This window comes from Aedes albopictus, chromosome 2, assembly GCF_035046485.1.
Source record: "Aedes albopictus strain Foshan chromosome 2, AalbF5, whole genome shotgun sequence".
Taxonomy (NCBI): Eukaryota; Metazoa; Arthropoda; class Insecta; order Diptera; family Culicidae; genus Aedes; species Aedes albopictus.
The window spans coordinates 105650343-105669283 of NC_085137.1; the positions used below are offsets into that span (position 1 = coordinate 105650343).

General features: G+C 37.1%; 1 protein-coding gene across 1 annotated transcript in view; it reads left to right on the forward strand.

Moving 5' to 3' along the window:
- LOC134287691 (uncharacterized) overlaps window positions 1-18941 on the forward strand; it is a 93394-nt gene that overhangs the window by 43364 nt on the left and 31089 nt on the right. The window contains exon 2 of the mRNA XM_062850194.1: window positions 11313-11470. Within this exon, the coding sequence (XP_062706178.1) occupies window positions 11402-11470 (69 nt within the window). The 5' untranslated portion in view covers window positions 11313-11401. The remainder of the gene's footprint in view (window positions 1-11312; window positions 11471-18941) is intronic.

The window sequence follows — 18941 nt, forward strand, 5'->3', positions numbered from 1 at the left end:
ATATTCAGTTATGATTGATTGAATTACTGAAGAGCAAAAACTGATATTGGTTTGATTGATATAAGAGGTAAAAGAACAGAAATAATCGCAAAATCTAATATGGTGAACTACTCAATAATAGCTCGTTAAGATATTACAAGATCAAAACAATAGCAGACAAGATTTGTCATTTTTTTTCTAGAAAAAAAAAAATGTCAGCATCCAGCATTGAACCTACGATCTTAGGATTCACAAGCGGCGATGCTTATCACTCAACTGTGGCTCGCTGTTGTAAAAAACATGGGAATAAGATCATGCGATTCTTCGCTTCCACAGCTCAGAAAGGGGCACATGGCATTTCACTAACATTGAGCCATCTCTATGGGTGTGTGTGTTCCATTTCGTGCAGAAGAGCTGAACTTGTTCTTATGTAGAAATTTTCAGCTATTTCGACAAGTACAAAAACTGATATCATATCACTTTGAGCTATTCGTACGATATTCATTAGATTTTTGAATAACTCATCGAAATCACATCGAGCTATGACAACAAAAAGTGTTCGATTTGAGATATGATTTAGATATTCTCGTCTACCCGGGTATGACGTGAAGTCATGTAGCAACGAACATCATTGAAACGCTCTTTGGGCAGTCCACCAAGATAGAATGCTGGCACTTTGTCAGCTTTCCGGGTGGTCCTACCATTCATTTTGTCCTTGGAAGGCGGGTAGGTTCACCCCTCAATGCCTGCACCAAATGTTTTACAAGCATTGTGATTTGACCTCCTGAAGGCTAAGGCCCTACCAGCTAGCACCAGAAAATGTTATTGACAGTGGGGCTCCCATCTGTAATCGGCCCTTACCGGGGGCCCTTTTCATTCACGGGCTCGGATTCAACCCAGTAGACCGACACCACAACAACAGCTCTACCAGGATGTTCTCTCCGCGGCCAGTTATTTGTTGTAAGGGTAGAGTATGACCCATGTAGCCGATTCTGAACCCTTCGAACCCATCTCTTGAAAACCGTCAGAACTAGCCACTTCTCGAGTCCACGCGTCACCTGCTCTGTAACTCCAAGCCGATGTGGGTGATAGCCGATAAAACGGCATTCCAGTTAAGCTCGTCTTTACACATCCTCTGGATTTGGATATAATTGTCCGGGGTCGTGGCAATCATTCGGTCACGCACGAAACATGTTCCACCGTTTCCTCCAAACCAGCACAAGCCGGACATTCGGATGACCCCGCAAGACCGAAACGGTGTAGATACTGTCTAAAACAACCATGGCCTAAAAGAACCTAAGTCAAGCGGAATGTTCCTTCCGCAAGGCGCCTATTAACCCAGAAATCTATCCGCGGAAGCAACCTGTGGATCATGCAAGACTCCAGAGGTTATGTGAAAGAACTTCCGATCGACTTCTGTGTCATAAACTAGAAATAGATTCTGGAACTAACTTCCGAGAATCTTATACAGGTACCCGGGTATCCTCAAACGCAGCAGCGCTTCGGCAATAGCCGCCTAACTGAAACCGTTGAACGCGTTACTTACATCCAGTGTCATTCCCCCTCCGCTTACACTGCGGGATCGTTCTCTCGGTGGTCTTTGTAACCGACAAGATAGCGTCTACGGTCGACCTCCCCTTCCGGAAACCGTTCTGACTACTCGAGAGACCATTTACACCCTCGGGGTATGTACCTCAATATTCTATTGAAGATGATCTTTTCGAGCGCCTTCCCCTCCCTCGATCAAGCAAAACCTGCGCTTCCATAACTCTTATATGGCATGTGTGTTGCTTGGGAAGTTCCACACCGGTGACGCTCTTTTCATCGCCTGACCCAGTCCCCAGCTGTCCTACGAAAGAAGGCCAAGGACTTGGATCATGACGCTGGAAAAGCCACTCATAGTCTCCTCCAACATCCCTGGAGACTGCTCTGTAGGAGTTATTACACCTCTTGTCTTGGCCATCACGATCCTGTAAGCATCACCCTACGTATTCGCATTGGCACTCTGGCCGAGACCCTCAAATCAGGACTTTCTGCTTGCTCTTATCTCGGTAGTTAGCGCGACCATGGCAGTGGTGAACATCACCCGTCGCTCCTTTCACACTAGCCCATATTCAGGCGTGGCGCAGGTTCGCAATCGCTTGAATTCACCAGTATGCCTTTTGGTCTGATATTCTCAGGGTGAACTTTCCTGGTCATCAGAAGACCGGTTTCGGAGGCACGTTATCCTCCGTTTGGGATATTTGTGCCACCTCTTCCTCTAGCCGCTGCCTGCTATTTCTGTAGTCGATCGATACTGTAAGAGCGAACCGCCAACAACCCAATTCAAAAATTTCTCCATGTATTCCTTTTAATGCATTTCTGCCCATGTATGTCTTTGGAACTACTTCAGGTTGTTGAAGGAATTCCTCCTTTAATTACTTGAAACTAGTTCAGGGCTGCGGCTTTCTTCAGAAATCCAGGATTTTCTTTAGGAAATTTCTTCAACGTTTGCTACAGAAGTTCGTGCATGTCTTCCTTCATATTTTTTTTTTCTAAAGACTTTAGAAAGAATTTCTCCAGGAATGCTATTAAATCTCCTCCCACATTATTCCTATGGGATTCTCTAGAGTTCTTTTAGTAATTACTCCAGGCGTTTCTTCAAAAATTCATCCAAAGGTTTCTTTAAAAAAAAAATGCTATTCTAGGTGATATTTTTTCGGAGATTAGAATATTCTTTCTGATGTTCCTCTATGATTTTTCTTTTGAAACTAAGACATTTTTCTACTCACTCTTTCAAAAATAATTGTCGGAATTTCTCCAAAGGTTTCTCTATGTATTACTCCATATATTCAGGGATTCTGTCAGCTACTTTTTTTAGAAATCTGGAAGATCATCCTGGGATTTCTCCAGAAGCTTCTCCTGGTATTCCTCCGGGGATTATTGAGCATTCATTTGGATTTTTCTTCCAGTAACGCTTCAAGAGCTTCTCCAAATATTAGCTTAGGAATTCCTGCAGAAACTACTCCAGAATTCATTCGTAGGCATTCATCAAGGAATTCTTTAAGATGTACTTCTTATTCTTTTTATTCATATGAATACCTGCATAGAGTTCTCCAGTTCTACCAGATAATTTATCAAAAATACATTTTTTTAATTTGTTCAGAGATTCTCCAAAGAATTCCTCACGTTTTTGTGATTGTTTCTGTAGTATTTCCTTCAGAAATTTCTCCAGTACTTCGGGGATTATTGTGTAGTAAAGCCTTCGAAAATTGTGTAAGAAATTCTTCTAAGAATTCCTTCAAAAGTCTTACAAGGATTCTTTCAGAAGTTTCTCCATCTCTCAGAAATTTATTGAAGGATTTCTTCAAGAATTTTAGCCAATACCTTTTATGTGATTTATGCAAAGATTCTTGAGAAATTTCTCAAACATTTTTTTCCTAGTAATTGCTTCCAGTTTTTCTCCAGAAGCTTCTATTGATTTGATTTTTCAAAAAATTGATATCCATACTATGTTTGGTACCTGTACTAAGTTTTATTTTTTTCAAGTATTTTCTTAGGCGTATCCAGGAATTCCTCCAAATATGACGTTAGAAATTGCTTCATGAAATTTTGTCCGAAAAATCCTCCAGAAAATTTTCACGAATTTCTTCCCCAAATCTCCAAAGGTAATCACTGATAGCAAGAGATTTTTTTAGACAAACATCCAGAGATTTATTGTAAAAGTCCTTAAGGAATTTAATGTGCTATATTTCTAGGTATAATTCTGAAAAAAAAACTTCCCGGAGGAGCATCTGAAACAATTCCTGAAGAAATATCTTATAGTTTAGAGATATTTCTGAAAGAATCGCAGGTATAATTTCTATAAAGAATTCTTGTGAGAATTTCTGCAGGCAATGGCTTCATTGCCCTTTTCCGGTTATGCTGGTTGGCCAGTATGTCTAAAATAGATCTAAAAACTTGAAGAATTTTTGGACCAAATACGATTAATTGGCAAATTGAGATTGATTTGTCTTTATTATAGAGACTTGCTGCCCTCAGCTGGTTCGTCTCAGCAAATTGAGAGATAAATGTGTGATGGGATTCGAACCCGTGACCACGACCTGAATCCCTTGGAAGGGCTTTTGAAGAAATCCCTTATAGAAACAGGCCCATCACTTGTGTCCTGATTCCAGACACCTGAAGCTGTAGGGCAAGCTGGCATACCGACCAGCCTACCTTGTGCTTCCCTAGTTTACCGTACGTATTAGCGTCCGCTAGAGGTAGCTGTACCAAGGCCACCTGTGTTCAGAATCAACAGACCCATCCCTTTCGGGAGAAAAACAAAACGCTGCCAGGAAGAAGTTGAGCGTGAGGGAATGGAAATGATTAGCCGTTTTTCGAGAAACATGGAAGCTCTACCAGAAGCTCAACGCACTGCGCAAAAGCTTCGTGCCGGAAACCGAAATCTGCAGGGATTGAGACGAGAGCTCTTTTGGCGGACGGACCTAAAATGGTTGAAAGGTGGAAGGCTTCCACTGGAAGCACCACTTTAATAAGCACCATAATGGCGTGAATAACTCCAACGCTGATGGAAGATAAGGCTGCCATTTACCAGCTGAAAACCAACAAAGCAGAGGATGAGAATGGTATTGCAGCTGGACTCATCAAGATCGATCCAGAGAAGTTGACCAAATCCCAAGCAGCACACAACTGAAGGATTTCAGTAGCCAAAGTTTTGTTGCGCAGAAGTCACTGTGACTTACTTCTAAAACAATGCTAGAATGTAATGTGACTGTGTATTTTATTTAAAAAAACGGAACCCTATTAGTCGGTGCTTACTAATAAGCTACGATAGGAATTAGTTTGATATCCTAAAGGGTATAGGGTATCATATATGTGAATCATATATGTGAAAACTGACCACTGCTTATAAGTTCAGAAAACGTTTAAACCGATTATCATAGCAAGACGGGATTGGAACAGACACATGTTTACTTTATTTTGCTTTCACTTTCCACTTTCTAGTGAAAACGAATTTAAATATCCACAGAACATCCCGAGTTGAATTCCACAAGCCTTCCAGGCACCTGCTCTGTTTGAAATTCCTTCCATTAGGTAATAAAATACCTGGCCGATTAGCATAATTACCTATCATTCATTCAATTGACTTGAACAGGTTGCAAAAAAAAAACTGCTGACGCATTGATTGACCCACATCAATCGATCGGAACCGACCAATGAATTCCCGTTGATCTTATCCGATCCGAAAAATTATATCAAATGTACAAAAAAAAATCGATGATAGCCTAATTTTGAGTGCTGTGCCAGATTGAACCAGATGCACAGAGAAATAAGCCTAACAATATCCGTGTTTAACTCCTAAACTACCAAGGGTCCAAAAAAAGTCGGAAGTCCAACTTTGACAAAGCATTTCTCGGCCGTTTCTCAACCGATTTCAAAACTTTTTTTTGCGATGGAACCGGACAGGTGTCAGGATCATCGTCCATTTAAAAAAATATGAAATAGATGCGTCTACCCAAAGTTATTAAGCAAAAGGCACTTCCTAGTTTTTTTGAGAGCGCATTTTTTGCGCACATTGATCAATAAAACAAAACTTAAAGCGATGACATATGGTTTTTTCGACTCTAAATCATGCGTACAGCTGGAGTGAACATGTTTATGCAAAATAAGTGATTTTTCAGTACACTGATATTTTACCTTACTCAAAAAACTGCTAAAATACCCTATTTTTCTCATAAAATAAGCAATAAATCAAAATTCAAAGCGATGACATATAGTTTTTTTGGTCTTAAATTGTTCGTAGGATTGTACTCGACATTTTTGATGAACAATGAAAATGTTCTAATTACACTCTTACTTTGTTTTACCCGGAAAACTACGAAAATTCCATACTTTTTACACAAAGTAGTCAACAAAACTGAATTCAAAACGATAACATGTACTTTTTTAGCCTTGAAATGTTCGTAGCTGTTTGGGGGACATACTTGAAGAATAATAGTGATGTTTTCATAACACTCAAATTTTGATTCACTCAAAAATCAACGAAAGTACCACATTTTTCACGCAAAGTGGTTAACAAAAATAATGGCATGCAATACAAAGTAATTTTTTACCTTTAAATTATTCGTGAAAGCGTACTGGACGTTCTTGATGAGTAATAGTGACGTTTTCATGACACACTTAATTTATTTTACTCGAAAAGCCAAAAAAATACCATAATTTTCATACAAAACAGTCAATAAAACAAAATTTAAAGCCATAACATGTAGCTGTATGGCCTTAAATTTTCCGTTACAATGTACTGGACCTGTTTTTGATAAAATGTTGATGTTTACATTACACTAATATTTAGTTTTATTAAAAAAAAATGTACGAAAATACCACAAAAAACGAATAAGCCAAAATTTAAAGCAATGATATGTAGTTTTTCAACTTTGAATTTATCGTAGTAGTTTAGTGGATTCATTTGAACAACCCTAGTGATGTTTTTATTACACTCATATTTTATATCACTCAAAATACTAGGAAAATGCCACATTTTGCACACAAAGTAGTCATCAAATAAAAATTGGAGTCAATGCATCATAGTTTTTTTTCGCCATGAAATTATTTGTAAAAAAGTACTAGACTTGTTTGATAAACAATAGTGATCTATCAATCACACTCGTTGTTTTCTAAATTTGTTTATAAAAAATCAAAAACAACTCAAATAAAGAGAACTTACTATACGCAGCATATAGTCATATGTTGATGTGCCGTAAAAAATATATTTTTACACAGATAATGATTGTTGATAGCTAAAAGCCCTGAGATTTTCACTCAGGTGGAGTACTGACTCTCTTTGTTATTTATAATTTTATAAAATTCTTCATGTTTTGATACAATAAATTAACCTAACATGTTTCATACGGCTTTTCCCATCATGCTGATACCCTTTGCGTTGCAATCTATAATATTTTTTGGGATTTAATGTTTTTCAGAGCACTATCAAAGTTGCCCCAAAATAAAAATGTGATTCTCGCTCATATACAAAAAAAATATTGACCACCCAAAACCATTAAAACTGTCCAATCCTTACATTGCAATTATAACTGAGACGCCAGTACTTGTTTTAAGATTATTAAATCAGGAAAAATACATGGAATAATATTAGGGAAATTTACTGAAAAACTATCAAAGTTACCCCGTGTTACGGTATTGCTTCAGAAACTCTTCTACATACATTTGTTTTTCAGAAGTTTCCCAAAAGGTGCATTTGAATTTTAGGATATCTTTCAAAGATTCTTTCAAAATATTTTGTCTCGGATTCTTTTCGAAAATCTTTCAAAAATATTCCAGATATTTCTTCTTGGATATTTATTTAGGGGTTCTAAACATTTCTCGAGGAATTCTTTTAGAAACTTTTGAAATGTTTCCTTGATTTATTCCTAATCAGAAATTCCTCTAGCGATTGCTTGATAAATTTCTCTAAGGATTCATTTAGAGAACCTTCCATGGATTTTCTCAGTGAACCCACCAAAGAATCATTTAGAATATTATCATATATTTTTTTCAGGAATCTGTTTTTTTTCCTGGAGCATTTTCGAAGTTTTTTTGGCTTTCTCCAGTTCTCTCAAGTCTCTATCCTAGTTCCCATGCAAAGTGTTTTTCTTTTATTTGCTCCCATTAATAGTTCCTTCCGTGTTTTTTTCGATATTTTAAGAGATTTCCGATAATTACTTCTGGAATTTCTGCCAAAGAGTTTTCCGATATTTCTCATGAATTTTCTCGCTGGTTTTCATTCGGAGTTTCTCCCGGGATTTCTCTTAGGGATTTTTAGAGTTCTTTCATGAATTCTCTAAATATTTCCTAACATAGTTTTTTTCCGAGATTTCCCAGTTCTTCTCAGAATGTCTTCCTAAGTTTCTTGCGTTCCTCATTGCAGAATTTCTCGCAAAAATCACGTGGATTCATTCCGACATGTCTCCGGGAATTTACAACACTGATTTTTGTAGGTTTTCTCAGGCAGCAGGTTTTACGAGAAACACTCGTGGAAAAGTATAGTACTGGACGCATTGACCGATTTTCATACAAAATGCTTAAGCTTGGAGCTCTGTATTTCGGCTTCTAGAGCACAAACTCCGAGAGTAATCTCAGGTGAAACTTAAAAAAAAAACTCTCGCAAGAACCATTACAAAATATCCCGAATGAAACTTCTGTAGAAATCCGGGGAGACACTCCAGAAAATAAATCATTGAAATTTCTTTAAACTTCGGGAGAAATCACGCTATTGACACGCCTATACCTATAGCATGGAGTGACAGTAGAGACATTAGGGGCCCAATTTCATTTGATCAGCACGTTTTGGGGCCGTTTTAACAAAAGAGATGTTGACAACAATGCCTGTCAGTAGGTTGGGAGAAATCCCAGAAGCAATTCCTTTAGAAAACTCGTGAAAAACTCCTTTAAAATCCGGGATGAGCCTTAGTTGAAATTCCAGCAAGAGTTTCTGTAAAAACCATAGAAATTCCGGAAAAATCTCATAGAGAAGTACCAAGAGGAATACCGGAAGAAATCGCGGAAAACCTTCAAGAGAAATTCCGGGAGAAACTCTAAGAGAAATTCTACGACAACATCTGAGGTATATTCCAGAAAAAAGAGAATAAATTCCACGAAAATTTGTTTGGGCAAAACGAAGGAGGAAAAATCTTACGAAAATCCAAAGAAAATCTATAGGATTCCCATAAAAACCTTCAGAAGACAATATTTGGATTTCAGAAATCCTGCAGTATTCTCCAGGAATTTTTACGGAAAGAACTGTTTGAATCTAGGGTAAAAACGTCGATAGGAATACGAAAGAATCTCCGAAGGGAATTTGAAGAGGAATCCCAAGAAACAGGAATAAAAGAAAGCTGAAAATCTGTCTAATAAAGACACATAACCTAACCTTAACCTTGGAAACCAGTTAAGTTCGTAACTTTTTTTTTCATTTTCACGGGATTTCCGTTTATTTTTTGGTGATTGCTACTGAATGTTCAGGAGACGCAAATGGACTCAAATAAAAACAAATAAAACAAGTCCCTGGTGGATTTTTAGTTTGCCTTGTATATTTTTTCAGGTAGTAGATAACCTGAAACTGGTACCAAAAAAATCACTAATAGATACATATTTGCATGTGTTTGTTTTGAATTTTGTGTTATTGGCTATTTTGTGTGAAAAATATGGCACATTCGTGGTTTTTTAGTAAAACAAAATGTGGATATGATGTGAACATAAAAATTTTATCAAATACATGTCTAGTACATTCTAACGGAAATTTTTAAGACTAACAACTACATGTCATTGCTTGAAATTTTGTTTTATTGACTATTTTGTAAGACAATTATGGTATTTTACAAACTTGTTTGGTTAAATAAATTAAGAGTGTCATGAAGGCGGTGTTATTGTTCAATGTTCATCATTTCACGAAAAATTTCAAGGCAAAAAACCAGAATGCATTGCCTTATATTTTTATTTGTTGACTACTTTGTGTGAAAAATGTGGTATTTTCCTAGTATTCCAAGTGAAATAAAATATTAGTGTAATAAAAACATCACTAGGGTTGTTCAAATGAATCCACTAAACTACTACGATAAATTCAAAGTTGAAAAACTACATATCATTGCTTTAAATTTTGGCTTATTCGTTTTTTGTGGTATTTTCGTACATTTTTTCAATAAAACTAAATATTAGTGTAATGTAAACATCAACATTTTATCAAAAACAGGTCCAGTACATTGTAACGGAAAATTTAAGGCCATACAGCTACATGTTATGGCTTTAAATTTTGTTTTATTGACTGTTTTGTATGAAAATTATGGTATTTTTTTGGCTTTTCGTGTAAAATAAATTAAGTGTGTCATGAAAACGTCACTATTACTCATCAAGAACGTCCAGTACGCTTTCACGAATAATTTAAAGGTAAAAAATTACTTTGTATTGTATGCCATTATTTTTGTTAACCACTTTGCGTGAAAAATGTGGTACTTTCGTTGATTTTTGAGTGAATCAAAATTTGAGTGTTATGAAAACATCAGTATTATTCTTCAAGTAGGTATGTCCTCCAAACAGCTACGAACATTTTAAGGCTAAAAAAGTACATGTTATCGTTTTGAATTCAGTTTTGTTGACTACTTTGTGTAAAAAGTATGGAATTTTCGTAGTTTTCCGGGTAAAACAAAGTAAGAGTGTAATTAGAACATTTTCATTGTTCATCAAAAATGTCGAGTACAATCCTACGAACAATTTAAGACCAAAAAAACTATATGTCATCGCTTTGAATTTTGATTTATTGCTTATTTTATGAGAAAAATAGGGTATTTTAGCAGTTTTTTGAGTAAGGTAAAATATCAGTGTACTGAAAAATCACTTATTTTGCATAAACATGTTCACTCCAGCTGTACGCATGATTTAGAGTCGAAAAAACCATATGTCATCGCTTTAAGTTTTGTTTTATTGATCAATGTGCGCAAAAAATGCGCTCTCAAGAAAACTAGGAAGTGCCTTTTGCTTAATAACTTTGGGTAGACGCATCTATTTCATATTTTTTAAATGGACGATGATCCTGACACCTGTCCGGTTCCATCGCAAAAAAAAGTTTTGAAATCGGTTGAGAAACGGCCGAGAAATGCTTTGTCAAAGTTGGACTTCCGACTTTTTTTACCCCCTCGGTAGTTTAAGTGTTAATCAATTTTTCTGTTTGCTCTGAACCATTCCATTCCAAACGCAATCCAATCTTGCATACCATTACCGAAAGTGTAAGTGCGAAAAGATAGGTCGGGCCAAGGCAAGCAAGCAGAGCACGTACAGTTGTTTGATTTCCAGCACAAGTGTTAGAAGAAAAAATATGTAATCCAAAACAAGCCAACAACCGGCAGAGAACCTGACGGTCCCGTGATTAGGCACAATTATTACCGCAACTGGAGCCTGTAAAAAGCGAACTGTCTTGACTTCACTCTTGATGATCGTAGAGAACCTTTGTGCACATGAGTTTGCGAAACGCCAAGTACCCCTATTATGAGTTATTCGCGCTGAGAGTCCATCCGAGCACAACAGTGAAAGTTTTTTTTGTTGCCAACATGCGCAATAGGGTGGTCCATCTGTACGTGAAAAAGTTAAACTAACAATTTCCCAATTCCTTATAATACGTTTTTCTTGTGAATTTCAAGATTTTTTTCTGTTGTGACTTCCACGCCATGATGGACCACCCTGTTTTCTTCAGCGTACACTTCTAAAACAGAGTTGTGTTCGCAGTTTGTAACTCGCTAATCCTAGGTGTGTTTTTTGTTTGTTCTGCTTTTTATTCCGCTCCCACATCGACCATTCAACTCCAGAGGCTGCCTTTTGTGAATGAACAACTGACGGGGTATAGCTGATGCGGCGAAGATCACAGCATAACTGCTGCTAATTGGAAACGAACGAAATGAGGCACTTAAGCACTAGAATGGTGCTGAACCTGAACTACCGGATATTGGTGGTGGCGTTTGCTGCGGTAAGTACCATACTATATATTTTTTTGGTAAAATGGAAAATAATGTACATACTAATGATGCAATTTGGCATGTGTTCATATGGTGCGAATTGGTTTGAAACGAAAGATTTCAATGCTCGTTAAAGGCATTAGAGTTTTTTTATATGAACTGATTTGCCGATTTATTTCGCTGGCTTGAGTTGAGAATGTTGGAATAAACTTTCGAAGGGAGTTAGTATGCCAATAATTCCGTTGGGTTGGCAAGTTACTCTTTGCATATTAGTTTGGTGATAGATAAATGATCTATTTGAATGATGTTTACAATAAATGACGACAGTTTCGAGTTCCTGCATCGATTTTTGTTATTTTGACCTAAACGACAGATTGGGTTTTTGTCGGCGACTTGCCATTACTTGGACCTTGAAACTTTCGGAACCGATTTCAGGACACACCGGAAGAGAGCGTATACAGAATTGCACACGTAGATATGGTCAACCGTCAAAAACTTTATAATCTTTGATCAGGCTTCACAACAGTATCATCATAACTTAAATAGACTAATTTTTCGGATGCTCTGGAACTGGTTCCGTTAGGGCGTGGAGGGGTCACCACTAAAATACTTTGTACCTCTACCATTCGACAGCTAATAAACTTGATTTTTTTCAAGTTTCGAATGAACACTGCGTCGTAGATCTAAATTGGAATCTACAACCTCCGAAAAATACGAAAAAATGTGTTTATCCGAAACGTCATTTTGACTATCAATATACATTAACGAAAAATGATCGGGCTATATGCATAAGAAATTTGGGCACAAGAAATTAAGAAGGAAATGCCTCAGTTTTACGAAACAGAGCAGGCCTACATAATCCGTGGACTTCATTGGAGCATCTTTTTTCAAACACGCCATACTTTAATTATTTGATGTCGCAAAGTTTATTCAAGTCGACAAAAGACATCAAAGAAATATTTGATGTATTCCCAAAAGGATTCCTGAGGCTAAATATTCTCATGAATGTCTTCAAACTATCACTGAAAGAAACCATAGACCGTGCCCTAGATGCATCCTTGGAAGAATTACTGAACGCCCCTATAAACTATGGGGAAATCTTTGAATTTTCCTGGAGGAATTGCTGGAGAAATTTCAAAAGGCTTACCTTAAATCCCTGTAAAATCCCTGAATTCACCTCAAAGAATTCCTGAAAAGTACCCTGGAAGATTTTTTTTTGGAGTTCCTGTCGAAATTTCAGCGATAAATAAATCTCTGGATGACTTTGAGAGGGAATCATTATCATTTGAGAATTTATTGGAAGAATTCTCAATGGGTCTTGCATAAGTGAATTTCTTAAACATTCTGTGGAAAGCTTGTTAGAAATTTTAATGGAATTTCTGGGTACGCACCCGAACAAAATACTGGAGAAATTCCTGGAAAAGTTCCTGGATTTTTTTGGGGAAATTATTGGAGAAATGTCATATGGAATAATGGAGCAATATTTCTAGAGAAACCCCTTGAGCCATTTCAGAAGGAGCCACAGAAGATATTCCTAAAGTAATACCAAGAAGAGTTCTTAAAGGAATCCAAGGAGGAACTTATGAAGCAATCCCAGATGTAACTCCCGAAAGAACCCCAGGTGGAATTTCTGTTGAGGGGTTCCTTCGGAAATTCCACCTGAGACTCTTTCGGGAGTTACATCTGAGGTTTCTTCAAAAATTCTTCCAAAGATTCCTTCAGGAACTAGTCCTTCAGGAAGTTAACCCTGACGGAATTTCTTAAGCAATTCCAGGAGGAATTCCGGACTGAATTCCTGAAATAGTCCCTGGAAGAGTTCCTGACGAAACTCTGGGAGGAATTCTTGGCGAAATCTGTGGAGAAATATCTGACGGAAGCCTGGGTAGAATTCCTGAAGGAATCCCGGCAGGTATACACTAAGGAACGGAATTCCTTAAAAAATGCTCGGAAGAATTCGTGAAGGTAAAGTTCTGAAAAGTATCACAGGAAGAACTTCGAATGAAATCCTGAGGCGCATACCTTAAAACATCGGAAGGAAATGCTGACGAAATCCCTGGAAGAGTTTGTGACGGAATCCGGCAGGAATTTTTGAAAAAATCTAGGTAGAAAATCCTGAAGGAATTTCAGGAAAAATCCTGAAGGATCCCAGCGCGATTTCCAATGCTCTAGGAATTTATTCTTCATATTCCGAGACGAACCAGCCTACCACTGAAAGCCTCGTAATTAAAGCTAATTATTATAACTTATGCTTCAAAGAATTCCAGCAGAAATTCCGGGAAAAATTTTGAAAGGAATCCTGCTAGGAAATTCTGAAGGAATCTATAGAGAAATACCGAAAGGAATCCAAGTATGAATTCCTGCAGGAATCCTAAGATGAATTTATGAAGGAATCATGGTTGGAATTCCAGAAGGAATTCCGGTAAAAGTTCCCGAATGAATCTCAAGTGTTATTTTTGAAGGAACCCCAGACGCATTTCATGAAGAATCCCCGAGGAAATCCCTAGATAAAATCCTAAAGGAATCCCAGGAAGAAGTTTTAGAAAGGACTCCTGAAGTTGATGTTCAAGAATTACTCCCTAGAATCATTACAGAAGAAACACTAGTAGGAATCATGGAAGCATTCTGAGGAGAATTCCTCAGAGAATTCCAGCATAAATTTCTGTAGGAAATCTGGGAACAATTCCTAACGAGTGTGCAGTAATTTCTGGACAAATAACTGAAGAATACGGGGGCAAAATCTTGAAGAATTCCATGATGGCAAGTCTGATGGCATTCCAGGATGAACCACTGAAAGAAGTTCTCGTAGAATTTTTGAACGAAACTCTGAAGAAACTGCATGTAGTAATCCTTCGAAAAATTCCATATGGATCTATCTATCAGTTTCTTTCCTGAAGGATACCGGGAGAAATTCCTTTAGGAATCTCAGTAGAAGTTCGAAGATTCCGAAAAAAGGCACTCTGAACCACACGAGACATGCGATTAGCATTTAATGGCAATATATGAAATCATTGTACATACTTTTCATTTTATGTTATATCACCTCAAATATGTTTGCCTCAAATGGTAAATCACCCTACAGTTACATCCATGTGAGGACATTGATATAAACCACTGATTTGGTTCGAAATCTTTCGACTGTGTCACCTCCTACCCTAAATTTGAACCGCTACAGAATGAAGAAATTGAAAAAAAAAACTCTGGCTTCTTACAACTTTGTTGGCATAAATACGACAAGCAAGTTGTTTGCATTATGCGATTTACACAGAGTATTCTATGTATTCTCTCCTTTGGCGTTTTTCAATCGATACCGATCTGGTTGTATTGTTGCTGTTCTTTTTTCTGCTGTGATTGTAAAAAGTTTAAACTTGTTTAGTTTGAGTAGTGGCTATGGTTAGGATAGCTCAGATTAACTTTTAACATAAAAGAATATCAACGATCAATTTTTGCAGACTTTTGCAAAATGATACAACCCAAGTGCCTTTGGTTCAAGAACCTTACTTTCGTTTCTATCTAGTAAACCTTGTGAACCCGGTGTTTGTGATGTTATATTCAACATAAATGAAATGGGAAATTCGCGTGCCATACCTCGACCATGTGTGCTTGACAATAACGCAATCGTTGTAACACTCGTTTCTGAATTAACCACCAGCGATGTATGTACTGTATCAATTGTTGTTGAAAACCTCAACAGGAAATACGTCTATTATTCGATTTATTTACCGCAAGATGAGCCATCCTCTATGCATGCTTTAAAAAAATTCTTAGCATACTGCGCTTCCAGAGAAATTCTGCGAATTGTTCGTAGGGATGCTAATGCGTTATGGTAAGCATGAAAAAAAATGACTTTTTTCACTGATTTTTCATGAAGTTCATATACACTGGAGTGTCACATTTAAAAATTTCCCCGATTTCAAAACCTGTTCACTACTTTCATTCCAAATTTCATAACGATATATGCATTCGTTATAAAGTTATAGTATTTAATGTGAAACGGTGTTGAAAAATTCCATGTTTTTTTTTCTATGATTTTCTACTAAGCACATACATTGCAGTGCAGTGTATCTCTGCGCTCCATTGAGATGAAGTCGTTCAAAAATTTACGTGAATATATGGTTGATGAAAATACATGGGAAACTCAGATGATTGTGATCGTTTCACATTATAATGACGCTTTGAAGTAGAGCAGCACAATTGAGAAAATACGGGTAAATCATATTATTCTTTCGGTAACAAAATTTTCTTTAGTAAACTTTTGTATCAATTGCACCAAATGCCCACGGAGGATATCCTAGTTCATTTGCAAATATCATGGGGATGATGATAATCTGCTTTGACATGAATTTACAACGACGATTAGCATGACTTAATTATAAGTCGTAATTTGCTGTTTTTTTACACTTCGGGTAACATGGAATCTTTATTTCTCTGAAGTTTCTCAATGATTTCGAAGAATTAGTTAATAAGGAGAAGTGAAATGAGGATACACAGCGCAACATTTTTTTGTCTCAAGAGCAAACTTATGTGTCTCCGAAGGATTTTGGGCCGCTGAATCCGAATCCGGGCTCAGATTTGCTCTAACACGTCACAATTTTAAGCTATACCTCAATTTATAGGGCAAAATATGCAATTTTGGGCTTTTTTGACTGCAAGCCATTAAGCTTGGAAATATTTTTTTTAAGCAATCAAAAGGTTAATTGGTCAATTAACATCTAAATTAACGACTCATGTAAAATATTTCGTTTCACCTAATCAAATTTTATAGATTTAAGCATTTTATGTTAGTATGAAAACTTGCATGCAACTTTTGGAGGATGACTGGTATGGGAAATATCGTACCTAACATAAATCGCTTAAAACTATCAAATTCGATTTGGTAAAACGAAATATTTTGCATGTGTCGTTAATTTAGATGTTAATTGACCGATTAACCTTTTGATTGCTTAAAAAAAATATTTCCAAGCTTAATGGCTTGCAGTCAAAAAAGCCCAAAATCGCATATTTTGCCCTATAAATTGAGGTATAGCTCAAAATTGTGACGTGTTCGAGCAAATCTGAGCCCGGATTCGGATTCAGCGGCCCAAAATCTGTCAAAGACACATAAGTTTGCTCTTGAGACAGACAAAAAGTTAATTTTTGTTTCGCTGTGTTATTGGCAACTAAATATGTAATAGTTTTCATATATAAAGTAACAATAAAAAGTATCGGAAAATATGTCCGCGCGGTTGTTTTGAACTATATATATGCGGTTTGTTTACAAAAATAATAAACTTGTTTATATTTTCTTATACACTTTTCTAGCACACTTTGAAAAAAAAAACCATTTTTTAATGCAAACGTTATCATTTGCTGCAGCTCAGACCTTAACTTGAGAGGCTCAAGTTTGATGGAATAAATACTTAAGTAGTACAGATCTCGGATAGCTTAACATAGACAACAGCACAACCTTCATGGTATCTGCTAGAGAGGAAGTGTTAGACATAATGCTTTACTCTAGTAGAATCAATCAGTGCCGGTCTGTGAAAACCACAAGAGGTGGAACTCTGATCTGTCGAAACTTAGGAAACAATGAAGAAAGAGTTGGAACAGACGACGTTCGACTGGATCGGAGGCTTTCAGGTCGGCTCGCAAGGCCTAGTAGAAAGCTCTCCGGTCTGCTGAACGATCCGGCTGGAAAAACCTTTGTACACATGTTTCCAGTTTGAGTGGCCACTAAATAGCTTTGCTCCTTTCAAATCTCCTGGAGCAGATGGGACATATTCTATTTTGTTTCAGAAGAAATTTGATTATTTCAAACATGTTTTGAAAAACTACTTGTTTGCAGCTTTGCTACAAGATATATTCCCAGCTCTTATTGGGATATTACTGTAAAGTTTATTCCGAAACGTCATATATTATCACATCCGTGATGTTCATCTGGCCAACGTGCCTCTTCATGTGAACCAACATGCGTACCAATCTGGTAAGTCCACTGTGGTTCTTTTACACAAAATTGAGTATGATATCTAGAAAGCATTTGCTCAAAAACAATCCTGTTGAGTGTTTTCATAAAAATAGGCGGTTCTTTTGATGCCACGGTATATATCCAATGATTTAAAATAGGATTTATCAAATGCCAAAAACTGTTCTCAACATTGCGCCAAGCATCGATGATGAATTTGAGTGTTTGTAAATGCCCCCAAGGGGGAGTTTTGCCATTGTCACGACTTTCGTGGAATCTCGTAGCAGATACGCTATTGAGTCGGTTTGTGCATTAGCATCCCTTTCGACCTAATGCAAAACGCTCTTTAAGTAGTTGAGTATTGGTGTTGCCAATATTCCGTTCCAATAATACCGAGTAAAACATCTATTGCTCTTTTAACCTTTTGCATCACGTTGGCAGCAGCTCGCTGACGTTGTTTACGATTTGGGTCAAAAATGACCCTAATGCCAAAGGAGGGTTAATGGAAAGGCAAAACGTTGTTCGGTCTTTGCGTCTTCTTTCTGAAATCAATGTGACTCAAATATCATCCTTGATTTCGAGCTTTTCTGGACACCTTAGATTGAGTTCAGAATCAAGAAAGCTTGTACGGCATACGGTCAATGCCGGCGAACCTTTGGTAAAGCTTGGGGTCCAAACCCCAAGTATATCAAATGGATTTACACAACTGTTGTTCGACCAATATTGACCAATAGATGTCTTGTGTGGTGGCAAAAGGGCGAAGTGTGAACAATCCAATCAAAATTAGACCGTCTTCAAAGGCTGTGCTTAAGGCGAAACTGGAAGCATTTTCTCATTTTTTCGGTTTTTGATTTTTTATAAAATAACGAAGGAATATTTTCAAAATCGGTTTTCGTACACATGTAGAGCATGGATCAAGGTATCTTCTGAATTTTTTTGAGGTAGAAAATGTTTTCCATTTTTGCAAAAACCATTTTTTTGTGAAATTTTGTTCAAAAATGGTTTCTGCAAAAACGAAAAACATTTTCCACTACATAAAAAAAATTAGAAGATACCTTGATCCATACTCTACATGTGCACGAAAACCGATTTTGAAAATATTGCTTCGTTATTTAATAAAAAATCAAAAACCAAAAAGTGAGGAAATGCTTCCAGTTTCGCCTTAATGGCGATGTCTGGAGCGTACTCTTCAACTACCACGGCAGCGCTTGTAGCAAGAAAGCATTTTCTTGCACTTAGCATCTACGGTACTTGGTTTACTAGATAAAACTCCTGTAAACCGCAGATTGACACAAATCTCGTTGTACCCACTTTTGGTGGATTGGGATAAAGTTGTCCTTGCCGCAAATGATCTTACAATTGCTTGTAATTTTCCATATAGAACATTTTCCACAAAACTCCCTTCCCGGGAAGAGTGGAAATCTAATTATCAGGAGCGAGCTATTTCAGACGGCATCGTATGTTATGTAATGGCTCCTTTCTCGAAGTTCGAGAAGGTGATGGTGTCTGCTCTCGTGAGCTAAGAGTACATCAATCTTATACAC